The sequence below is a fragment of the Phocoena phocoena genome, chromosome 11 (assembly GCF_963924675.1).
Source record: "Phocoena phocoena chromosome 11, mPhoPho1.1, whole genome shotgun sequence".
Lineage (NCBI taxonomy): Eukaryota > Metazoa > Chordata > Mammalia > Artiodactyla > Phocoenidae > Phocoena > Phocoena phocoena.
Window position 1 is genome coordinate 24,650,269 of NC_089229.1, and position 26,637 is coordinate 24,676,905.

The 26,637-nt window shown below is 36.9% G+C and overlaps 1 protein-coding gene and 1 non-coding gene across 3 annotated transcripts in view; one reads left to right on the plus strand and one right to left on the minus strand.

The window, feature by feature from the left end:
• The window catches only part of CFAP54 (cilia and flagella associated protein 54), a 297,839-nt gene that overhangs the window by 236,090 nt on the left and 35,112 nt on the right, over positions 1–26,637 (minus strand). For both annotated transcript variants that reach the window (XM_065887671.1, XM_065887669.1), the window contains exons 9-19: positions 25,188–25,386; positions 22,963–23,144; positions 22,723–22,879; positions 21,697–21,782; positions 18,939–19,073; positions 17,726–17,876; positions 13,585–13,661; positions 7,169–7,297; positions 6,678–6,804; positions 2,118–2,204; positions 1,906–2,027 (exon numbers count right to left, since the gene is read on the minus strand). In XM_065887671.1, the coding sequence (XP_065743743.1) occupies positions 1,906–2,027; positions 2,118–2,204; positions 6,678–6,804; positions 7,169–7,297; positions 13,585–13,661; positions 17,726–17,876; positions 18,939–19,073; positions 21,697–21,782; positions 22,723–22,879; positions 22,963–23,144; positions 25,188–25,386 (1,452 nt within the window). The remainder of the gene's footprint in view (positions 1–1,905; positions 2,028–2,117; positions 2,205–6,677; positions 6,805–7,168; positions 7,298–13,584; positions 13,662–17,725; positions 17,877–18,938; positions 19,074–21,696; positions 21,783–22,722; positions 22,880–22,962; positions 23,145–25,187; positions 25,387–26,637) is intronic.
• LOC136131678 (U6 spliceosomal RNA) lies at positions 14,071–14,177 on the plus strand. Its single transcript, XR_010656407.1, has one exon. It is a non-coding gene; the product is annotated as a U6 spliceosomal RNA (small nuclear RNA).

Below are 26,637 nucleotides of genomic sequence, written 5' to 3' on the forward strand. Positions count from 1 at the left end.
TTGCACAGGTTGTTCTCTCTGCCTTGCATGTCCTTTCCACTTTTGTCTTTCTCTTTCTCTGGGTACTCCTGCCTGTCTTTCAGTATTCAACTTCATGTCACTTTTTCTGGATGTTTCTTCAAATATTCCCCACTGTTGGGTCAGGTATTCCCTTCCTGAATTCCCCTGGCACTCTTGCAATTAGAGCACCTATGACAATGACTCATAATCACCTACTTACACGTCTATGTTCCCATAGACTGGATTTATCTTGAAGACAGAGACCACAAAGAGCAGGCAATCCATCAATATTGGTTGAATAAAGAGAGGATTTTTGTTCGTTTTTATCCCTTGTACTCAGCATAATACCAGGCACATAGTCAACTTGCAATAAAACATTGGCTGAATGGATCATAGGCACTCAAAAACATATGTTGGATGAATGAAGTGATGGACTTATGATCAGGAAGTACTACATACCAGAAATCTAAAATTCCAATATTCTATTGCATTGGCCAAAAAGTTGGTTCAGGTTTTTCCATAACATCTTATGGAAAATCCGGAATGAACTTTTAGGTCAACCCAATACTTTCTAACTTCCAACACCTATCCTTCTAGCTCTCTCAGATTCTGATTTTCTGGTCCCTGACCTCAGAGAGATGCCCAATCTCTTGATATCTCCATAGTCTACCAAGTCTTTAAAAGTCTTGATGGTGTTACTTCCTTCCCTACTCAATCTACACCCATTTTTCATTATGAACTTTTAACCTATACTTTCGTACTTTTTTTAAAAATCCAGTCCAGTACAAATCTCTACTGTCACAGCTACTAAGAGTACCACACCAGGATAATATCATACCAGCATGCAGACGAGGCCACCTGAAAATCCATGGTCTTCAACCTCAGCCAGAACTTCAGGATGCTGGCCAGTCCTTTAACTTAGAGTCAGCTCCCTCATCCATTCCTCTCCACTCTCCAATCACCTTCTCTCTCCCCAGTCCAACTAGCCACCCTCACTCTCCATGGCTGGCAGATTCCCTTGCCTCCTATTTTACACATGATTGAGATAAGAAGGCATCCACTCAACTCTCTGCCTCCACACCAATGGACTTATTGAAATCTACATCTGTCTGTTCCTCCTTCCCTTTTATATCGGAGGATGAGGTGTCTGCTCTGCAGCCCACCCTCCACTGAAGATGTGCTTACATGTGCTTTCAATCTCATCCCCTTCCCTCTTCTATTAGAGGACCCCCACTATATGTCGAACTCTTCTTAAACTCTGTATCCTTCCCCTAGCTTTGACTTACTCTTTTCTTTCCCTTGTCAGACAAGCTACTTGTATTCTCTACCTCATCATATGCCATTCATTCAGCCAACACAGTCAAACTTTTGTGATACACAGGGGCAAAAATAAAACAGAAATGTGATTCCCCTCAGAAATTTAAACTCTAAAATCAACATACAATGAATAAGTAAGAAGACAGAACAATTTCCAGGTCAGAGAGAGACAACAACAGCAAGGCAATTGGTCCATAAATCAGCAATATCCATCTGAGAGATGGTACTTTAGCCCATGGACTTTAAGTATTTTAGTTCCATAGTAAGGAATGCATTGATGCTGGCACAGTGTCACTTACATTCTACGATTTACATCATTTTGAATCCTGATTTTATTTAGCTCCCCATGTAAGGTCTCCCTGCAGAGAGAGAACCTCTCATTTCAGGAGAGTTCAGGGCTAGAGATACAGATTAATTTCCCTGCTTAAAACTATTGCACTTCACAAAGAGAAGACTAGACACGGCAAATCTAAAAGTTCTTAATCTAATGTTAACGGCAACACATTATTTTTAGCAAAGAGAAATAAATCATTCATTTTTAACAGGGGTTGCATGTCAGGACTAAAAGAAGAAATGATATATTGTTACCATCAAGAAGTTATGTAGAGATGTACAGGCTGCATCTTTCTCAAACATTAGAAGGGCTTTCTGCATCAAGTAAATTGCTTTGGATAGCTTATTCTTCCTTATTTTACTCATTACATTTAATTCTGTAAAAGCAACAAACATTTCACCAAAAGGGCAACATAAAAACTATCTTTAAAAAATGCGGAAAGACAGTTTATCCAAAACTTAATTACCTGTAAAACAATCAGGACTTCCAGGTTTTTTCGGCTTTTCTGCACCTTTGGTAGATATATTTTTGCTAACAGTTGGTGTCTGCAAAACTGAAGAAGAAGAAGGAGGAGAAGAAGGAGAAGAAGGAGATTGTTATCACAATTAGGTTTATGTTCAAGAAAGGAAATATTTTCTAAACACTAAAGAGTAACTATTTGTAAAATTATTGCTTCCTCTATCATGTCATCTTTTTTTTCATTAATAGATAAAAATTCAAACAAATCTAATACAGTTTCATCATTAAATTCTCTGTTATTTGCTACTGTATGAGAAGATCAAGAATTTTTAAATTATAACAATATTTGATTTTCTATTTCACCTTAAATAAAATTATCTTGAAGGTTGATAAATAGGGTCCAACCAAGTTTTGTTCACTTTCCCCCTTCATAAACTTTTCAAAATTGCTCCATCCATGGTTCCTGCAAGAGCTCTGGGTACCACATGAAGACCTCCATTCTCTTCTATCTGTGGCTGATAAAATCAGAGCCTCTCTCAAGATTAACTGACACACAAATTATTCCCGATTGTGAGCAGTGAGAGATCCTGGTGTGCAACTAGGAATGACCATCACGGTGGTCCAGGAAAGAGGTAGCAGGATGAGGGAGAAGAAAATAAAGGTATGCTGGTCCAGGGAGATGGAGAATATTGCACTGATTCTTGATTTTCCAGGTCTGGCCCTCAAGAGACCTGGCAATATATTGTTTCTCTCCTTAAAGGTACATGAGTGTACCTGTAGTAACCTTACAATAAACCCCTTTTATTGAAGTTTAATTATTTGTGCTAATGCACATGAGTCACCATGGGATGATGACTGATTGATGAAAAGATGCCAAAAGACACCGTTCAAGGATATAAGGCTCCTTTAATGGCAAAGGATAAGGAAATTTATCTTCATGGAAATAGCAACACAAAGCGGAAAATAATGCATCTTTCTCTCAGTACCTAGGGTATTATAAATGCTAATTAAGTGATGGTTCTCATGATTATAATCACTGGAGATAAGAAGGATGAGATTGCAAGAAAACGCTGAATGCCCAATACAGGAGTCACATTTAAATGCCACAGTCATCAATAGACAACCACTGTAAAGTTCTTGAATAAGAATGACAAAAGCAGTATTTAGGCAACATTAGTCAGACAGCAGCATACAAGAGTGAAGAATGACAGGAGAAAAAAAGTGATAATCTGTGCTAGGGTGGCAGTTCAATAAAGCAGAGAAAAATATCAAGCAGATCCAGAGATATTGCAAAGAAATAATAACTAATCCTATGTAAATATATACATACACACACACACACACACACACACACACACACGAGAGAGAGAGAGAGAGAGAGAGAGAGAGAGAGAGAAAGAGTCAACTACAAACTGGCACTTGCCAGCTACCTCTACAAGGATTAGATCATGTGCAGCTGCAGCTGCTGACTTTCAACATCCCCTGAAAGGAGCTCGGGGTGGAGAGCAGAAATGAGGCCCTCTGTGCTCTGGGAAAAACTGGTACAACAGGTCTTCAGATAGTAAGGTATTTTCAGGAGTTGATTTTATGAGGCCAATTCTTGTATCCCCTCATATCTAGAAAAGCACTAAAATCTTTCATGGTGGGCTTCCCTGGTGGCGCAGTGGTTGAGCGTCCGCCTGCCGATGCAGGGGACACGGGTTCGTGCCCCGGTTCGGGAAGATCCCACATGCCGCGGAGCGGCTAGGCCCGTGAGCCATGGCCGCTGAGCCTGCGCGTCTGGAGCCTGTGCTCCGCAACGGGAGAGGCCACAACAGTGAGAGGCCTGCGTACCGCGAAAAAAAAAAAAAAAAAAAAAAAAAAATCTTTCATGGTGACGTCTGCTCCTCGTGACTAGCAGAAACCTTCTGCAAAAAAATATGTGCTTCATTCCATGTACTCCCCGCCTTCACCAAAATCACATACATACTGACCTTCCCCCTACCTCTTTGGAGCAGTTTCTCAGAGCTATCTGAGATGCTGTCTCCCAGGCTATAGTCCTCATTTTGCCCCAAATAAAACTTAACTTGCAACTCTCATGTTGTGCATTTTTTTTAAAGTCGGTTATCTATATATAGATATATAGGTATCTATAGATATATCCAAAATATATAAAAAACTCAAGCCATTTAATAATAAAAAAATCTGATCTTAAAATGGGCAGAAGAGGGCTTCCCTGGTGGCACAGTGGTTGAGAGTCCACCTGGCGATGCAGGGGACACAAGTTTGTGTCCCGGTCCGGAAAGATCCCACATGCCACAGAGCGGCTGGGCCCGTGAGCCACGGCCGCTGAGCCTGCGCGTCCGGAGCCTGTGCTCCACAACGGGAGAGGCCACAACAGTGAGAGGCCCGTGTACCACAAAAAAAAAAAAGTGGACAGAGGAACTAAATAGACATTTTTCCAAAGAAAATATACAAATGGCCTACTAGTACATGAAAAGATGCTTAACATCACTAATCATCAGGGAAATGCAAATCAAAACCACAATAAGATATTACCTCACGCCTATTAAAATGGCTATCATCAAAAAAGACAAAAGATAATAAACATTGGCGAGGCTGTGGATTAAAGGATACCCCTATACACTATTGGTAGGAATGTAAATTGGTTAAGCCACTATGGAAAACACTATGGAGGTTTCTCAAAAAATTAAAAATAGAAGTACTATATGATCCAGAAATCTACTTCTGGGTATATCTCCAAAGGAAATAAAAACAAGATCTTAGAGACATCTACAGTCCCATGTTCATTGCAGCATTATTCACAATAGCTAAGATATGGCAACAACCTAAATATCCATCAGTAGGTGAACGTATAAAGAAGATGTGACACACACACACACACACACACACACACTGGAATATTATTCAGTCAGGAGAAAGACATTTGCACTAATATGCATGGACTTTGAGGGCATTATGCTAGGTGAAATAAGTTACACAGAGAAAGACAAATACTGTATGGCATCACTTATATGTGGAATCTAAAAAACCCAAACTCATAGAAACAGAGAGTAGAATGGTGGTTACCAGGGGCTGAGGAAGTGGGAAAATGGAGAGATATTGGTCAAAGGGTACATAAGATGAATAAGTTCTGGGGACCTAATGTACAGCATGGATCATAGTTAATAATACTGTAGTAGACACTTGTAAGTTGCAAAGTGAGTAAATCTTGAATGTTCTCACCACAGAAAAAGAAACGGGAATTATGTGACATGCTTGAGCTGTTAGCTAACACTATGACAGTAATCATTTTGCAATATGTTAGTGTATCAAATCTACACGTTGTACACCTTGAACTTACATAATGCGGTATGTCAATTATATCTTAATAAAGCTGAGGAGAAAAAGTCTGCACTCAAAAATTATTTAATTAACCAGCATTTGATTAAATTTGTTTAGCTGTATATATGATGGGACATCTGAATGTATTCGACAGAGATCAGAAGTCATGTTAGGCTGGAATACTCAGTTCTATTCTATAATTACTCAGTAATTTAAAATGAGGAAGTGGCAGTTAAATGAATATTGACTATATAATCATGCCAGGAGTAACTTGGCTTTATCAAAATTTAACCTCAAACAGAAGAGATTTTTAGACCTAATAATATTTTAAATCTTATCCTGAAACTTGAGTAGTTGTGTTTTTATATGCACACTAGAATTACTATTGGCATTTTTTTTAAATCTTTTGACCTCTTTACCTAAATAATGAGGCAAAAACAACTTAGATCCAACTCATCTGTCCTCTCACACTGCTGTCAGAGATGTCTTTCTACATTTTTCAATAGCTTCCAAGATAAAATATAAACGATTTAATAACCCTTCAAGATCTGTGATCTACCTCTCTAGGCTTATCTGTGTCAATCTCCCATGTGTGCTCTTTACTGCAGCCATAAGAAAATTCCAGCAGTTTCTAGACTTCACCATATAATTGTTTGCTTCCACCTTACTAAAAGTTGCTTTCTCCCTTCAAAATGACTGCCTCCTTCTCAATTTTCTTCATAAAGATATCTATGAAGATAAAGATAGCCTTCTGGTCAACTATCACTTCTTCCAAGAAGCCATCCCTGACTTTCTTAACTGTTATACTCTTCTGTGTGCCCATAACAAACACTCTGAGCCCACTTCTATTGCATTTACTAACCTTGACTATTATAGTTGGCTTACTTATCTAGAAGCTCAAAATTAAAGGCTGTGTCTTATTTGGACCAAGCTTAATATAGTTCCTAGATTTGATAAAGACTCAATAAATGTTTGCTTCATTAAATTAATAAAATATCAATAATTTACTATAACTCAAGCAATTTAATTTTTTAGAAGTTTACTGATTTGCTATGCAAGGTGTAAAGAAATAATGAAATATATCTATTGATATTTATCAGAGAAGTAAGAAAAAATAAAATAATGACATTTATCTGGAAAACACCTAGTCAACAACAACACTGTTTACAAATTAAATTGATTCTGTACTTGAACTTGTCTTAAAACTGATTCAGAACAAGTTATTTGCTTTGATGGCTACTACCTTGCAATTGGTCAAGAAGCACAACGGCCATTCGGTGCTGGGCTTCAATTAGTTCAAGATGCAAATCCATTATGAAACTATTCGGTGTGACTGGTTTGCACATGTCTGCATCTACACCGTGGGTGTGCTTTGGCAGAATTGAAGTAAAAATTAAAAAGGCATGTGGTTATCAAAACATACTAAAAACAGCTCTGTCTTATTATCATTCTGGTTATCACTTTACTCTTAGCCATTAAAGTCTGCTCACTTCTCAACTCTTTGCAATCTGGCTTACACACTAAGAAATCTGCTTTTCAAGTTCACCAGCAGCCTTTTCACTGACAGATTCAAAGACTCCTCACCCTCCTTGATTTCTTCTGGAAAAAAGGGAGTATATTTCTGGCCTATGAGAGGGAAGCCACCACAAACCGTGCTTTACTTACCTATTTGCAACGCCAGCCCTCTTCCTAGTTAAGTAAAATAAACCTAATGTAAGAGTTTCTCATTCTCACCGTGGCATAGCAATGGTCAACCACTGATGATCCATTTGGCAAAGCAGTTAACATGCAATTCAAATTTATTCCACCAATGGCTTTTTCAAGAACTTCATAGGCCAAAAATAACTGTTCCTCAGGTTTTTTCTAAAGGAATTTTATAAACAAAACAGAAAAATTAAATTTAAGGGAAAACCATATACAACACTTCCCAAGTTTTTAACAATAATTCAAAACCAAATAACAAATTTAAATAGCCTATCCAAGATCAATGACATATTTCTTACTAAGTATATTTGCTTTTGATTAAACGTGGAATACTATTAATAGAGGTAAAATACAGTTCATCATTTTTCCAAATATTAACTAAACTTTTCAAAAACATGTATATAACTTCCTTTTATGGTTTTCAAAATTCTGATGGTACCGAATGTATAGGTAAATTTTAAAAATCTAACTCATAATTTGTCATTTTCACATACTTTATTTTGAAAGTTAATTTTTTTTGAATCTCTGAGCTGGGAATCTAGACTTGGAGGCCATCAAATCCAATGGTCTACATTGTGATTTTCAAAAACTAAATACCTTCTATTATAATTACCCTCACAGAGAGACAAATACAGAGAATAACATAAAGAGCAACCAGCTTTGTTCAAACTTTCTAATTTTGCATATTTTCTTCAGAAAATGTTTAGGAAATAAAGCAAACACATACATGCAGATCACTGAAATCCCCTGTATAACTGTTTATAGTGACCCTCCTCTTCTCTGCCCCTAGAGGTAGTCACTGTCCTTGAATTTGGTTTTTAACCATTCTTTTGCATGTTTTTAAACTTTTACTACATGTGTATGTGTCCATTAACAATATACAATATCACTTTGCATATTTTTAATTCTCTTGTAAAATTCTGCAGTTCACTTTTTTCACTCAACCATATGTCACTGAAATCTTCTCCTGCAACTCAGTGTGTCAGTCAGGGTTTAGTTAGGAACACAGAGCAACTCTAGGTATTGCAAGCAGAAAGGGATTTAATGCACAGAACTAGAAGTGTCCATCACTGCTGGAAGGCCTGGGAGAGCAAAGATCAAGAAAGCTGCCAGTGATGAATTTACAGGAATCTAAGAATCTAGGAGGCAGGTGACAACCTCAAGTGTCTACCACGCTGAAGCAAGTGAATTGCAAGGGCTTGCTCAGCGAGGCTGGTCAATTAACTTCTTCCATCCGCCACTGCAGAATAAGAACTCTCTCTTCCCTTGTGTATTACAAATTCATGCAAATGCCCCTCACTGGAAGACTAACCTAGAACCGTATGGAAATGAGATGGTGGGAAATGTAGTTCCAGGTTTTCCCCCTGTAGTGTGAAGGTGACTCTAGACGTGGATGGCAATGATGCCAGGCTGACTCTAGTTCAAGCCCACTTTATCTCACTCACCTTAACTGCTACGATGAAATGGTGTTGTGCTGAGGACCACATCACAATTCACTTATCCACTCTTCTGCTGATGGACATTTAGATTGCTATTACTAAAAGTGTGCAACGTATTATACTAGTCTGATACTTCCTTTACAGTCCTTATACCTTTCCTTCTGCTCTTCTTTTTTCACACAGCTGTCTAAGGCCCCTAGGACATTTTGATCAGAAGAATGACAGATATCTTTAAGTTGTTACATCGATATAAAGGGACTGCTTTTCATCTTTTACCATAGGTGTAACAGTCATTAAAGGTCTTGAATGATACCCTTCATGGGATACAGAAGTTCTCTTCTATTCCTAACTTGTTAGGAGTTATTTTTTAAAAGGTGGTTGTTGAATTTCGTCAAATGCTTTTGTTGCAGCTCTTTATCTAGTGAGGTGGTCGTTATTTTCTCCTTTTCATCTGCTAATGTGGTGTACTGCATTATAGATTTTCTAATGTCAACTCATACTTGCATTCTGGAATATACATAACTTGATTATACACATTAAATATATATATATAGACATGAATCTCCATTCAAGAATCACTGGCTCATAAACAACAAGCTCCTACCGTATAGCACAGGGAACTACATTCAATGTCCTGTGATAAACCATAATGGAAAAAAATATGAAAAAGAATATATATATGCTTAATGAATCACTTTGCAATACAGCATAAATTAACACAACATTGTAAATCAACTATACTTCAATGAAATTTTATTAAAAAAAAAAAAAAAGAATCACAGGCTCAGGGAGAATCACAACCCAAATAGTGTAAATTTGAAAAACGGACCTACATGAGGGCAGGTCCAAATTATTAGGAAGAGAGACTTTCTCCCGTTTACTCCACTTTCAGTACCCAAACTGAGAAACCTCCCTACCAAATAGGCAGATATTTTTCTAGTCGACGGTTTCCTAAGATGAGTCTTGTAGGCTCTGACTAAATGTGTGAGTCTGAGTTCCAAGCCCCATCCTTCATGTGCCCAAGGCTCATCTCTTGTCCCTAAATGGTTGTTAATCTAAGTTTCTTTGTAACTGAGCCCATCAACCTACTGCAGCATCTATTCATAAACTTACCATTTTGGTTTTCAGCTCCCCTTTCTATTTTGGCCCCTGGAATTTACCTTACTTTCTTGTGAGCTCTGTGGTGTACTTAAGGATATTTGTTCAATTCTGTCCAAAATTTCTAGGTGTTTTGTAGGAAGAGGGTTTTCAGGTCACCTAGTTTTCCATTTTGCCACAAACAGAAGTCTCTAAGGATACCTCTTAACACCAAGGAGCTTCAAAGACCCCACACACATACCCACATTCTAACAGTGTCATCATCACCACCACCATCATCTTTGTCATCATCACAGTTAATATTGAATTAAAACACGTTCCAAGTATTGGGCTAAATGCTTTATATGGACTAATTTTTAAATTACCATAATCCTATGAGGTACTTATTAATTATTAAAACTTTATAAACCATTTGTCAAAAATAGCTATGTATTCAGTAAAACTTTAAGTTTTTAAAAAATATAATCACAATAGCACCTTATATATGTTTTAAATAGTTGCACGTATACATGCAAGATATAAAATTTATCCCACCTGCAGACTCTGCTAGGTGAGCATATGGATTTTGGACTCTCCTTACAATAAATTCTCACTCTTCCCCACTTCACTCCCTTCCAAATAGGTCTGAGACTCTAGGTTGAGATTTAGTGCCCTTTGCGAAACATAAGGGAAAAACTGAGTTGCCACCATGTGCCAGTTACTGGTTTCCACAATGTTACCAACAGCTCATTTGAACTGTATCACTTAAATACTACCAGTAGAATAGATACTATTGTTATAATTTGACAGATGAGGACACTTATATTCAAACAGATTAAATAGTTTATTCAAGATCACACAGTCAACATTAAAGTCAGGATTCAACTCCAAGTCTCCCAATACCAACTGCTATGCCCTTAGACCACACCAATGAATCACCCTTACTCCACCTACCACATGCCCCAGTACAGCTGAGCAGGTAGTGTATGGCACAGTTTTAGGGGTGCCATTCACATTGTAGTCATCATAGACTTCTATATTTATTTTGATAATTTCCCAGCAGATGGCAATAAATCATATCAAGGAAAAGGTGCATTTTTCTAATTTAAACACAGTAGCAATAGTTCATAAATGGTTTTCAGTTTCTTCATGGTCACCTTCTAAGAAATCCATTTCATTTAGTGCCTTTAATTGCCAGAATGTTTCCATCCAAGCCAAAACCTAGCACTTTGTAACATCTACTAGTATTCCTATTCCTGCCCTATGAAGCTTCAAAGAATAAGTGCTAGTCCGCTAAGCCAGTAATTCTTAAATTCTAGTTTCCTTAAGAATCTACCTGGCAAACTTTTAAGAACCTCACACCTGAATTATAAACTTTTAAGAACCTCACACCTGAAATTATGATTCAATACGTCTAGAATGGGAAATAGGAAGCTACATATTTAGCAAGCACTGTAAATGATCCCTGGAAAAACCATTGGCAGACAGCTTTTATGCCCCCTCAATCTCTTATGCAGTTCAAACATTCTCTGTTCCCAATTTAAGACTTCTCAGCTCTCTCTCTTTAGAAGACACAATACAGCATAAAGAACTCAAAACTGCATTCTCTGAAACCTATTATTAGAAGATGAACATTACATTCAAGAAAGTAAATTCAGAATGCTCCGCCAGTCCTCTGGTACATTCAGGATATTTTGTTTGTCCCCAATTTCTTAGGACTTGCATTTTTTATGTATTAGAAGAAAATACTTTATACAAATATCCTGAAGACACTTGTTTTTTAAATCAAGAGGCAGCATAGCATAGTGGCTAAATGCCTGAACTTTGAAGGAAACACACCTAAGTTCAAATCCATTTACTGTGCAACCCTGATCAAGCAGAATGTAGTAGTGAAAATGATCACTATGACTACACAAATCAACTTGAGTCAATCTCACAAACACAGTACTGAGATTAAAAAATGAGCTGCAGAAGAATACACAGAGTATGACACCATTTATATAAATTTAAAAACAGTACTCTACTGCTTAAGGATACAAACATATGTAATAAAAATACTAAAATGCCTGAAATGTATAATCACTCTTTAGAACAGCAGTTACTCCTAGGTAGGGGGAAAGACAATGTGAGCAGGAACAGTTAGTGGAGGAGTTGAGTTTCAACTGTACTAGCTATGTTTCATTTCTTAAAAGAGTGATGGGGGAATGACTCTTCGTTATAATATTCTTTATAATTGTATGTCATATATTTCAAATCAATTTTTCAGAGAAAACACAGTAATCATGAGGATTAACATTTAGCAACAGGAAAAAGTGCTGGTGGATTCATGTTAAGAAAAAACATTACAATGTTACTATGCTAAAAATGTGTCTTCTCAGAGCCTAAATCAATGCATGCCATAGACCAGGCTCTCAATAGAGATTTGTTGAATTAATGAAAGAAAACAGATTTTTGTGTTTTGTATTAGACTAAACTTTACATACAAACTTAATAAAACAGCAGTAATAAAAAAAAATTGTGAAAAAGAGGGCTTCCCTGGTGGCTCTGTAGTTAAGAATCTGCCTGTCAGTTCAGGGGACACAGGTTCGAGCCCTGGTCCGGGAAGATCCCACATGCTGCAGAGCAACAAAGCCCAGGCACCACAACTACTGAGCCTGTGCTCTAGAGCCCGTAAACCACAACTACTGAGCACATGTGCTGCAACTACTGAAGCCTGCAGGCATAGAGCCCATGCTCCACAACAAGAGAAGCCACCGCAATGAGAAGCCCACGCACTGCAACAAAGCGAGTAGCCCCCGCTCGTCGCAGCTACATAAAAGCCCACATGCAGCAACAAAAGACCCAACGCAGCCAAAAATAAAATAAATAAATAAATATTTTTTTTAATTGTGAAAAAGACTAGTAGAAAATATAGAAAATGATAATGTTTAGGTCCATATAGTGAAATTACAGAATTTTTTCTTCATTTTTTAGTACCTTGAAATGCCCTCTAATGTTAACACAACTTTTGTAAGTTAAAATTATAGTTTTTTTAATTAATCAGGTAAACCAAAATATAGATCACTGGCTTCCTCTCTAGAAAAGTATTTTTCAACTGTAGTCCATGAACATTAGCGTCCTAAGTAGATAAAATGAGTTTTATTTTCAATAATGGAACATATGGTATTCTATATCTCCTTCTTGGAAAACCACAGTACTCATGAGTAAATTAATGCCCCTGAGAAGTCATACAGTAAGGAAACTATTGTATTTAATTCAAGTCAGCCAGGGTTACTTGACCCTGGCATCCTTTTCTGAAGGGTAGTACTAGCATCACATAGGACAGAGTTTGCAAAATGCTATTCTAGTTCTTGCCTGTAAATAAATGTTTATTACATATATGAGACAATTCCCTAGGCTCCCATTCAGCTATACAGGTCAACACAATCCATGATGTACAAAAAGAATTCAAATATAGTAAGAAAACTATAATCAAAAAGAAGAATGGCCATTTGTCTCCCTCATCTTCTATCTTCTCTTAAGCTAACATTCAGTGAGAACTTGCCACATGCCAGGGACTGTTCTAGGTGCATTTTTAGCAGGTAGTAACTAATTTAATCTGTCAGAGGTGAATGCTAAGTAGGACATCTCTGCTCTGTTAAGTCTATGAATCACAACACATTCAAAATATCAATAGTAATATAACTATAAATCCTCCTAAGATGCTTTATCTAGCTTATTTTTGGAGCTGATTAGATTTTTTTCTAAAGTAAAAACAAAACGTAGAAAAATGTCCATATAGTTCTCAATGTATACAGAAACCATAATTTCTCAGATATTAAATATTCAAAATTACTTCTATAATTAACCATTATACATTTACAAACTTAATATTATTTGAAAATTAAAATTCATGTTTTTAACTATATTTTCTAAAATATTTTGCAATACCTTTAATATTGGAAGAGTTTCCACACTCCCTTTTGGAGCCCCAAGGGATTCACTAGTCCCTTTCCTTAAAGGTATATCTGAAAAATAGAGAGAAAGAAAGAGAGGAAAGAAGGAAGGAAACAAGGAAGGGGAGGAGGGAGGGAGGGTGAGAGGGAGGGAGGGAGGGAGGGAGGGAGGAAGGGAGGGAGGGAGGGAAGGAAGAGAAAAAGGAAAATGAGGAGAATAAAAAGAGGAAAAATAGGAAGAGGAGGAGGAGAGAGTAGGAGAGAGAGAGGAACAAAGAGAAGGAAGGACCAGAGAAAATAAAAGGATGAAAGAGAAAAATGGAAATATAACAGTGAATCATAATCATAAAGAACATTACGCTAGTTATCTTTTCACCCATGATTTCAGAAATGATTCAACACTTAGAAGTTGAACAACAAATTATTTCTTCCACATAATTACATTTTGTCTTTATATAAGTCAATTTAAAAGCATCTTGTAGTGCTCGCTTTGGCAACACATATACTAAAATTGGAATGATACAGAGAAGATTAGCATGGCCCCTGTGCAAGGATGACACACAAATTCGTGAAGCATTCCACATTTTTAACACAGTATTATGAAGCAATTATACTCCAATAAAGATCTATTTAAATAAATTAATTAAATAAACTGAACACTATATTCAACTGTACACTTGAGTTTGAAATACAATCAAGATAATAAACCTATCCATCACTCCTAAAAATAAATAAATAAATAAATAAAAGCAGCTTGGAATACAACAAACCAACTCAAAAAGCTTGATTATCAGCAAGGTTATATTATGGTAAAGAGATTGGTCTTTCTATATATTCTATAGAAAGTCCACTGAAAAGCATTCAGCAAGTAACAGTAAATTTAGACAAATGTCAGAAAAGTCTGGCTTGAATTAGAATATAAATAATAAAAATGTATATGGCAATGCTAGTTTCCTAGTCTAAAAATTATTCAGTAATTCCAATTAGACAATGAATTATTTAATAAACAGATGAATAAATAAACATCTTGAAGCAGATTATCATAATTAACATACAAAAAATGACTTGAACTTTGTGTTTAATGTGCCAATATGATAATGAGAATAACATTGTTGTAAAAGTTATAAAAATTTATATGTCTAAATGGGGACAACTGCTCATGACATAAATGTAGATGTTTTCAAATTTACAAATGGACTGTGCTCTAATATTGATTAGTTCTTTAGAAATGAAACATTTTAACAAAGGATCAGTATAATGAATTGTATTTAGCCCATTTATAATTGAAGAATATAAAACAATAGTCTCCCAGAAATAACTAGTAAACAAAATAATAAAATTGAATAAGAAATAGACTTTTTTTAAAAAAGTAATCATTGGACCTTTTGCTTCCAGTAACAGATAATCTGGAAACATTCTGCTGGCTAGGAAACTAGAAAAATACACTTTTTTTTTTCATCTGCAAGCTAAGATGCTAATTTCAATACAGAGCCAGGATCTTGGGAAGGAAGTAACCTCCAGATCTTGGGAAGAGAGTCCAGGAGGACACAGCAACAGAGATTGGTATCCAGGGCCCACCAAGGGTGAAAAGCCAAAAGGGGCCACATCCTAGGAGTCAGAGTAACTGAAAATAGGTTGAAGAAAGAGCATCTCAGCTTTAAATTATCTTAATCTCTCAAATTGGAATAATGGGACCCCGGAGTAGTAGTGCCTTCATGCATCTGGTAAAAGCAAGCATAAATCTTCCCCGGAAGAACAGATCATCTAAGGCTTTAAATTACTTTTACAAAATATTTAGCAAATATAGTATCTACCACATAATCAAAAATAACCAGAGTAACCAAACAGTCGATGAAGTAAGTTCTTCACTTAAGGTATCAACAGAATAAATGCAGATGGAATGACAGAAGTTAGAAGCCCCTCCTGGCTTACTTACCCCTCCTCCAGTAGCCTTCAACCAATGACAGATAAAGGTACAAATACCACAACCTCCCAGTTCTCTGAGGCATGTTCTATACAGTCTCCTAGAGGTCCCTCGTGGGAATAAGCCCTGTACCCACAAACAGCAGCCTTCTCATGAACTTCCTGTACCTTATATTCGCTTCCTTTCCTTCTCTGTCTCATTTCACCCCACCACCCTGCTTCCCTGGATCGCATTCCAAATAACTACTACACTCAACTCCTTGTCTCAGAATCTGCTTCTGGGGAAAACAACCTAGGAAAAGAGTCAAGCTGACAACACCTGAACTCACCGGTAAATCTTTGCATCATAACAAGTGGGACAACCAGGCATTGCATGGCTCCTGATGCAATGCAATAGGGAGTATGCATGAAGTATACTCGCCCAAAAAAAAATAAGATGCTGGCAAGAATACTTTTTGAAAATGTATCACTTGAATACAAGCAACCTGGTAGATCTAATTAGCAGGTAGAGAAACAAGTTAATCAACACCACAAGAATAGAAACAGCCAAATCCAGTATGTGGGAAATCCTACAGGGGGATAATTCAATTTCTTCAGGAGTAAGGAGAGGGGGAGCTGCTACAGGTTACAGAGAGAGACTTAAGAGACACATAAGAAAATAAAATGTGTGGGACTGTTTGGATCCTGATTGGAACAAACCAACTTAAGACATTTTTAATACAATCAGGGACACAGGAATTTTTTACTTATTTTGTAAGGTGTAATAACAGTAACATGGTGGTTTTATAAAAAGAAAACAAAACCTTATCTGTTAGATAGATAGACCAACACACAACACATACACTGTATATGCTAAGGTATTTGCTGGTGAAATGACATAATGTCTGCTTTTAAACACTCTGGGAAAAAAGCAAGTATTGTCAGGAGAGATGAAATAAGATTAACAAAATATTCATAATTATTGGTACTGGATGATGCATACTCAGTGACTCATTTCACCTCTCTATATTTGAAATTCTACATAATAGAAGTTTTTAAAAAGGGAAAAGCTTTTTAAGACAGGATGTGTCAAAAACATGACTTCAAGCCACTGAAAGTGTTAGATAGCAAGAGACCTCTAACCAGTGGTCCTCAAGTTTTGACGTGTATCAAAATCTCCTGGTAAGCTAATGAAGACCAGGAAGGTCCAAGCTAGTTTAAGTATGATAAGAATTTTTAACAAGTTCCCGAGTGATACTGATACCAATCAAAGTGTGAGAACTATGGCTGTCAAATTCCATCTGCAAAGCTGCACTCAACAACCGAGAATAGGCAGAGGCAGATTAGCAAATCTCTGAGAAAACAATTATTACAATCATTATTACCAAATCCCTCACACGTCACACACACTCTGTAAATGGGGTGAAATAGGAAAGTAGACACCCACATGTCTCCCCCACCTCATTTTCTATATGGGAGTTACCTAATGAAACAGATAATTCAGGGGTTCAACCACAGGCAGAAGAAAGAATGAGGAGGGCAGACCAATCCTCTGAGAGAAGTCACCTCCTGGAAGGAGAACAGAATAATGGCAGGAAGGGGTTGGGACAGGGAGAGGAGGAGAATGAGTGGGAAATGGAGCAAACAGAGGAAGAAGATAAGAAGAGAGGCAACAGAATAAATGAAGAAAGAAGGAGAATTTTCAAAGGAGGGAATCAGAAGAGAGACTTAAAAAGGAGACAAAAGGTAGAAGGCCATGGATTCATTCAACAAACATTCATCTGAGCTCCTCCTCTGTGTCAGGCAATGTGCTGGTACCAAGGATAAAACGGTGACCTGAACACGCTCTCTTCCTTCATGAAGCATCACTCTAGTGGGAAATGGAAGGGGAGGGAGTAGGATAAAAGGGAGGAGAGAAAAGAAAAAAGGAAGAATGGGGGAGGGAGAGAGACAGGGGTAGGTGGACATGAGGAACGGAGAAGGGAAACATCTGAGTGAAGACAAGACACAAAGAGTTTCATCTGCCACTGAACCACAGAGCATATGACCTTTTTTTAACATCAACTTGGTCAAACCTATATCATTTCTATCTTTGATTATAAATCATCACTGAAGCACAATACTGAAATGCCTAGTTTCCATAAACAGATGTTAACCAGTAGTACGATTTATACTTATATATTCATATGTATATATATATTAATGACCTCATATTTTTTCATTCAATATTTTACCTAGAAATTTTTTAAATTTTCTTCTTGGGTTTCCTAAAGACTCCAATATTTCACTTAATCGTAATGCGACCTCTGCCACCACCACAACATCAATGTCTTCCATTTTATAGCAGTGAATTATTTCATTTATCTGCCACAGAAGATAAACCCACTAAAAAGAGAAAATACACAGTATAATCAATTGAAAGTAACTACATTGTAGAAAGAGTCACATTTTGTAAAACTTAGTACTTCCTTGAAATCACCATCTTCTAATCATATGGAATACTATACAGGTACTCCTTATTAGTTGATCTTAATTATAAATAATATAAAGATCAATAATCCTAATAACATGATATTTAATGATCTATCTGTTGATATAAATTCACAAAGAAGATTTACTTAAGCTTATAGTCTGCATATCTATAGCCATAATGGAAAATTTATCATATGGTTTATATATAAATATATATATATATATATATATATATATCAGTGAAGATTATCTGTATCTTCAAAATTCTCATTCTCCCTTCAAAAAGCAGCGGTTAAGATCACTATCAAAGGCATCCAAAATAGTGAGGGGGAAGCAGATGTTTCAAGTTCCATGCTGGGTGCCTTGGAAGCTGTCTTTCATGTCTATAACCCCAAAGCTTAGCACATAAAATTAGCCATGACGGTTTGGGAGCTAAAATGAGAAAACATTTATGCACCCACATCATTAGTTTATTAAACTATATGATAAAATCATGCCCATGCAACCTTATGTAGCTAATCTTAGGAGGCCTCAGAATCATAGAAGACTGTGTTACTGTTAAAATATTCTCTCCTAAGTTTCCAGGTTATAATATTCACCTGTTCAACTTTCTCCTTTCCAAAGGAGAGAGCTCAAAAATATACTATTGATATTATTACCAAAAAAACTGAAATTCCTTACTTGTATTTTCTATTATTAACCTTCTTAATGAATATATCCAAGTTCATATAACCTTAAACATACTGTATTTACTCCTCCCTTAAAAACCTGAAACACCTCCCTGCTTCCCAAAATTAAATTGAGGCAGAAGTGCAGGGAATACACTTAAAGGAAAGGCTCACTCACCACTACATTTAAAGAATAGTATTGACAATTATGAGGGTGGGTAAATAGGGAAAATTTAGGTTTGAAATGTGCATCACAAATTAAATTAGCAATAACAAAAAGCATATGAAGAGAAACAAAAAGGAATACTTTATTAGTACTGATTTTCTGGGTGAATTTTGCATAGTCATTTCCAGACACATTGACCCGCTGAATTCCTACTTTGCACTTCTGCCACAGGAACATTATCATGTCCACAACGATTTCTTTATCAGGCTGAGCATTCTGAAAACAAAAGTGGTAAAGTAAATTGATAAGAACAGTAAGATACAGAGATATAGGTATACAACATTTAATGTGTGCCAGGCAACATTCTCAGAGCTTTATACTTATTGCAGTGAACTGAATGTTTGTGTCAACTCAAAATTCTTATGTTGAATTCCTGACTCCCAAAGCAATGGTATTAGGAGGTGCCTTTAGGAGGCAACTGGTAGGAGGGTGGGGCCCTCATGAATGAGAATAGTGCCCTTATAAAAGGGACCCCAGAAAGAGAGTGAGAGACTCCTTTCTGCCAAGTGAAGACACAGCAGGAAGACAGCCACCTATGAACCAGGAGGCAGATGACGCCTTGATTTCTCAGCCTCCAGAACTGTGAGAAATAAATGTTTGTTGTGTAAGCCAACCAGTCTAGGGTATCTTTGTTATAGAAGCTCAAATAGACTAAGACATATACCAGCTCATTTAATCCTCATAACAACCTATGAAGTGAGTACTATTACTATCATCCCCACTTTACAGATGAGCAAACTGAAGCACAACAAGATGAAGTGGTTTTACATAAGATAAAATGAAAGAAAATAGAAGAGCCAGGATTCAAACCCAAGAAGTCTAGCTCTAGAGACCTCATTCTTAACTGCTCTAGGCTACTTGACCTCTCTAAAAAGAATAGTTCCAAATACTTCTAGGCAAGTTATATAAACCTACCAGTTTCATCCAGATTTGAAGTGTGTATATACTTCTTTCTTTTTAAAATTTTGGTATTAAAATAATAAAGAAGGGACTTCCCTGGTGGCGCAGTGGTTAAGAATCCGCCTGCCAAGGCAGGGGACACGATTCAATCCCTGGTCCAAGAAGATCCCACATACTGTGGAGCAACTAAGCCTGTGCACCACAACTACTGAGCCTGAGCTCTAGAGGCCATGAGCCACAGCTACTGAGCCCGCGTGCCACAACTACAGAAGCCTGCACGCCTAGAGCCTGTGCTCCACAACGAGAAGCCACAGCAATAAGAAGCCCGCGCACCGCAATGAAGAGTAGTCCCCACTCGCCGCCAACTAGAGAAAGCCCGTGTGCGGCAACAAAGACCCAACACAGCCAAAAATAAATAAATAATAATAAAGAACGGAGAGGTGGAGAAACTAATAAGGGGAAAGGGAATGGGGAGCTGGGAAAGGTCATGAACAAAAAGAAAAGAGAGACATGAAGGAACTAAACTGAACATCACACTGGATATCAACAGATGACCCAAATCAAGTATATCTCCTCTCAGTTCAGTTACTTTGGCTCTTTCCAAAAGGAAAATAAAGTTATTCACTGTATATGAACTAGAAAGATAATGAGTTTATGATTAAAATATATCAAACCTCGAGCTCCTTTGGGGCAGCTCTAAGCCTTATTTCACATATGCGGGACCTCAGTACAGTGCTTGGAAACATAACAGAGCTCAAAAAATGTTTACTGAATTGAACTGAACTAAGATACACATGGTTTTTTAAAAAGCAGAAAGATGAAAAATGTATGCACTTTTCAGCCTTGATTGGAATTTTTTGGTTTGGTTTGCCCACGATAATAAGTATATTTGCTATCAAATACCTTTCTTTCAAAAATTAAACACCTGTCACAGGTTATAACAAACTAATAAATGAAGGAATAGAAAATATTATAAGAGTGGAACTTCTCGAGTCCCTTACTGTGTTTCACTTGCCTGAACAATAGTTAATATAATGCTCTATAATTGTGGTTTTCAAACATTTTTTTATAACAGTAAAACCAAATTTTCAAAGGAAATTCCCTCAGAATCTCAAAAACTAATAGGAACAGCTTAGGGTGTTACGGCCTAAAGCTGGCTCCTGAGGAGCCTCAAAGAAGCTCTGGTTGCGGGGGGGGGGGGGGGGTCCCTGGAATTCCGTTTAAAACCAGTACTATACTAGTTTTGTTAAATATCCATACCCACAAATCATCATTTCTTAATACCGGCCATTGTGTGCTAAGTGACTCCAAATAATAACCAGACTTTGTACTCAGGGACTGGAAAACAGTATTTTAAGAATATTAACTCTCACTAAAACCACTGCCTCATTTCCTTCATCATTAGAAATATAGCTAATCTCCTCAGTGCTTTGTGTCCACCTAGAGGGGTGGGATAGGGAGAGTGGGAGAGAGAAGCAAGAGGGAGGAGATATGGGGGTGTAGGTATACATATAGCTGATTCACTTTGTTATACAGCAGAAACTAACACACCACTGTAAAGCAATTATACTCCAATAAAGATGTTTTTAAAAAATGCAAGAAAGAAGAAAAACTATACATATATACAAGAAAAAAATAAGAAAATCATATGTTAGAACGAGTCTTAAGTTTAAGAATAAATCTGGCAAAAAAAAATATATATATATATAGCTAGCCTTAGAATTTCCCAAGAAGGAAGAGACTGACACCCAAAATGATGACAATAATAAAAACAAATTTAAAATTACAAGTCAGGGTATAAATTGATCTCTTCTTCTAATGATTAAACAATACAGAATTTCAGCAAGGTGAAATTCCTGTGATTTTTAAATCTGGCTTTAAATTAAGCAAAAGAGCCTCCTTTGACGCTATTACAAATTATCCAAAATAGCTTTTTCACCTGTGGAGAGCCACAGACACAGGAATACAAGGTTGCCGCCAAATGGAAAATGTCTTCTGAATATCCACAAGTCTTCACAGAAGTATCTCAATTTATAAAATACAGGAAAATGAAACAAAAAATTTCGTTATAAAATTTCAAATAGAAAAGGCATAGAAACACAGAAATTCTACAAAAGTGACATAAATGATATCTGGGCAAATAGTATATCAATAAGACACTTTAAATGCTTCTGTGTGAAAACTAATCTAAGTAGGCTCTAATTCAATTAAAATGGACTATTAATATTTTCATTAATCTGCAATCTGTATGCCAACTATGTCCATAATGGAATTGAGAAGGTTTATAATATTAAAACATATAGGGCAGTTGAAATAAAAATAACAAAGGTATCTATTCAGAAACCATTAGAAGAAAAAACAAAAGGCATCATTACTTGGTACAAATTATTTACCACAATTTAGCAGCCATTCAATGCCTTAAGAATATGATAAAACATAAAAGTATAGGATTAAATAATTCTCTAAAAAACAGAGGCTGCAGATTTTCAATTATATACACAATGACTCTTAAGACGTAAAAAGTTTTAGAATGGAAAACTCTGCATGCTGGAAACAGAGAGGAGACCACCAACCCTTCCCTTACCAAAGTGAACTGACAGATTTGATTTGCTGCCCTGCTGGCCTCTCACTGATAAGGCAGCAGCTAAGTAGAGCCTCATTCTTCTACTCAAAACCATGACTCGAAATAAAATCCAGCATCCTTATAAGGCCTAGGAACCCGCCAGACCAGGCACCCAGCTATTTCCCTGAGCTCACCTCCTACCGCATTCTCAAATGCCGGCACCACCACTAGCATACTCCAACCCTACATGCCTCCTTGCTATTCTTTCAACAATCAAGCACACTCTCACTCAGGGCCTTTACACTTCCTGCTCCCTCTGCCTTGAACATTCTTTCTCTCACCTCACCTGTAGAGAGCATATAAAGTCATCTTAATTTTTCAAAAATGCAAACAAATACTCACCATGAAGAGCAATTTTTTTACCGTAAACTTGACCTCCTTTGTAGTTTTCGAGGGGAAAGATCAAACCTTTGTTTCTCTTTACGTTGATTAAAGGTTCTATTGCAAGAAGAAGAATTAAATCTTTCTCTGCTTTCTTGAACTCTGGATCATCCTGCCTCTAAGAAAAGTATATCCCACGATTAATTACTTCAGTGTCATGTGAATAAAATAAAAACAAAGTAACTATTTTGCATATATTACCTGGAGAAAATCAATAAGCTGCCCAGCTACAGATTCAAATAAACTCCACTCCTCATAAGTAAAAGCTAGTTTTATAAATTTTACAGCAGCATCCACAGAAATAACATTTTTCCTTCTTATAATAAGTTCCAAAAGAGAAGACTTTGGAAAATCAAGCATGCCATCTGCACTGGTATTTGACACTAGAAAAAGAAAGAGAGGGGTCTGGATGTCATTTGTGCAAAGAAATATTTACTAAGTATTAAATGTCAGACACTGCCAGGCTAGGTAAACAACAGAAAAGACGCAAACACAACCCCTACCTTCACAGAGCTCGCACGCAGGTGGGGGCAACAAGGAATCTTAGGGGGCAAATACCTTGGCACTGTGTGGAAAAGTAAGAAAGGCATCGGACAGAGGTTTGGAGTAGGAGGTCGGTCAGGGAAGGCCACCCCAGAGGGAGGAACATGGAATCTCAAAAAGAGAGGATTAGCAAGAGTTGACTAGTGAAACAGACAGCTACAGATTACAGACTGGGAGCTCAGAAAAGAGATCTCAAATAGGGGTATAGCTTTAGAGTCATCATTACATATCCACAGTAAATGCGCAACAGACGGCTGCCTAGGACAGAGCAGCAAGGAACCCCAACAAGTAAGAGAAGGGCCGCGGGAGCAAAGGCTGCAAGGGAGAGCATTTAAAGAGAAAGGAGTAGTCAACAGCAACAACTACTACAGAGAGCAAAGGGAAGAAAAACACTGACTTTCAAACTGAACAATAAGGAGGTTGTCCCTGACACTCTCTGTCCATGACAGAAGACCGCCAAGTACAAGCAGGAAGGAAAGAATCTGGGACAGTGAAAACAGACAACTCCTTCAATAAATCTGACTCTAACAAGAGGAAGAAATACAGGGGAGGAAGCTGGATAGGGATGAAGGGCAGTCTGCAGAAATTAGGCCCAAAGACCTAAAGAGGAAGAGAAGGAACATTCCTTCCACTTTAATGACAGACAGTAGATGAAGGTAAATTTTCAGGTGTGGGTGAAGGAAGTCAAGAGAATTCTCCTCTGAGATCTCGTACCTTCCTTGTGAGGAAAAGAGGAGCCCAAACTGCAGCACAGAGGCTCCTTGCCCTCAGATGGGTGCACACATGCACACACACAAACGCACAGCCTAAGCTCACTTACATGATCATGATGATGTTACAAACAATTTTATGAAAATTTTAAAATATAGATAAAATCAAAGTACTATTTACCAAACAGAAGATTTTTTTTAAATGAAAAGAAATTCTAAATCATTTTATATCTATGGAAGAAATGTAATCCATAGTTAAAAACATTTCCACAAAGAGAATTCCAGGTCCAAATGCCTTCACCAGCAAATTCAAACATTTGAGAAGAAATAACACAAATCTGACACAAACTCCTCCAGATAATAGAAAAAGAGGGCAGAACTCTCAACTCTTATTATGAGGCCAACATGACCTTGAGAGCAAAACCCAAAAAGGATATTATAAGAAAGGAAATCTCTCTCATGAACAGAGAAGCAGAAATATTAAACACTAGCAAGAAAATCAAGCAATATATCAGAAGGATAATCCTCACTGCCAGATTAAGTTTATTCCAAAAATATGGAGTAATTAAAAATTAGATAAGCAATCAATGTAATGTACCACATTAATAGAAATAAAAGACAAATCCATTCGATTAACTCAATAAATCTCAATAAACCCGTAAAAAAGGTTTTGATAAAATTCAACAAATATTCAGGATTGAAAACATACAAAACTCTTATTAAACCAAGAATAAAAGAAACTTCATTAATCTCAAACTGTGTATCCAAAAATATCCTTCAGCAAATATCAAAATTAATGATAAAATACTGAAAGCTTTCCATCTGAGATCATAAATGAGACAAGGATATCTGCTATCACCACTTCCATCCCATGTTTTACTGGAGAGCCTATCCAGTGCAAAATAAGTCAAGAAATGCAAGAAAGAAGAAATTAAAAGGTTAAGAATTGGAAAGAAACATAATTGTCATTATTCACAGATCATATGATTGTATACATAAAAAATCCAAAAGAAAATCTACTAATACATTATCTGAATTATCCATTGAGTCTAGCAAGGTTGCTGAATTCAAGATCAATAAAAATCGGTATCAGTTTCTTAGGTATGGACTACCGTGCTAAAATTTTTGTTATTCATGTTCTACCATAAAATATTATTTTAACAACATATTTACTTATTAAAAGTTCTTTTCCTGCTATAAACAGTTCTGAGACAACATCACGAACTTCTACTTCATCTGTAACAACAGGTCCAGTTTGTAGTGTTCGCCGATTTGAGTCAGAGAGAGCCTCCAAGACAGCCAGAAACCGGGATGCAGTACTATCAAACATCTCATCCAACAACTGTTCTGTGACAGTACGTGGCCACAGCAACTGGAATTAAAAAAAAAAAAAATACAGCTCACTTTTTAAAAGTTCCGCGATGTTTGACAGTATAAGGCAAAGACAAGTAAGGTGTGCTTCATTAACGCTAAAAGAGAGAGTGGTTGGTCTGTTGATGAGAGATGGCTGCTTTTATGGTTTTCATTTTTTGAGGTGTCACTCCAGACTTTATTAAAGTTTATTTATGTCATGCTGCCATTACATCAAAAACGTCACCATCTCTTTATATGTTTGTGTTTCCAGAGCAGCCTAAAAAGGCTGTTTATTAATAAACGGCAGCATCAGTCTCTATATGGTGTCTAGTACCTCCATGACAGCCTTTAGGAACTGATACTCAAACTTTGGTTGCCTCAAAATCTCTCAGGAGCTCTTTTTAGATTCACAGACCAAATCTCCAGAGATTCAGTGAGTCTCGGTGGGACATTTTTAGTAAACACTGGAGGTAATTCTAGTGCAGAAGGTCCCCAAACCCAAATTTGAAACACTATTTTATAGTATAAATAACAGGTCTTATGGTAGCTAACTCTAAAAAAGAGTTGACCAGCTGTATACAAGTAAGCCAGAGCCAGTTAGAGCCACGTGCAAATCCCTAGCCACTGTGCTTTGTGTTGGCCCAGAATGATTTCACCCCAAGCAGATGGCCTGCCTCCACACTTTAGTCTTCTCTCTGACAAATGACCTGTTCTCTGTACTTAGATTACCAGGAAACAAGAAAGGTAGCTCTAGTTGGCTTTTCTAGAATCCATGTCCAGTTAGAGGATATCCATATTTCCCACAATTTCCTTGCTCCATTCCTCTTCCTGGGGCAAAGTCAGAAAGACGGAAAAGCAAAAGCAGGGATAAAGCTGCTTTGGACTTTTTTTCCCCAAACAAAAACTTCCCTGCTCATTAGCTTCCATGTGATTTCAACCCTTAGGTTAACTGACATGTTAAAAACCTCAGTAAAGCTTAAGCTTCATGCCCTGCCCTCTCTTGCTTTACAAACAGACGTCAGGGTTTCTTCTAAGATGTTTGCTATGGGTTAAAACAGAGCTTTAAAAAATTATATTTAAACAGCATAATAAACTTTCTAATAATTAGAAGTATTCAAAATGAAATGGTAAAACGTAAATAAATTACAGTGAAACTGTTTTTTAAAATATCCTAGAAAAACTAGCAAAAAGTGAACTAGAGCTATAGATTTACCATAGCTATAGATGAATAACAAGCAAAAGATTTTAAAATATAAATATTTAAAAGACC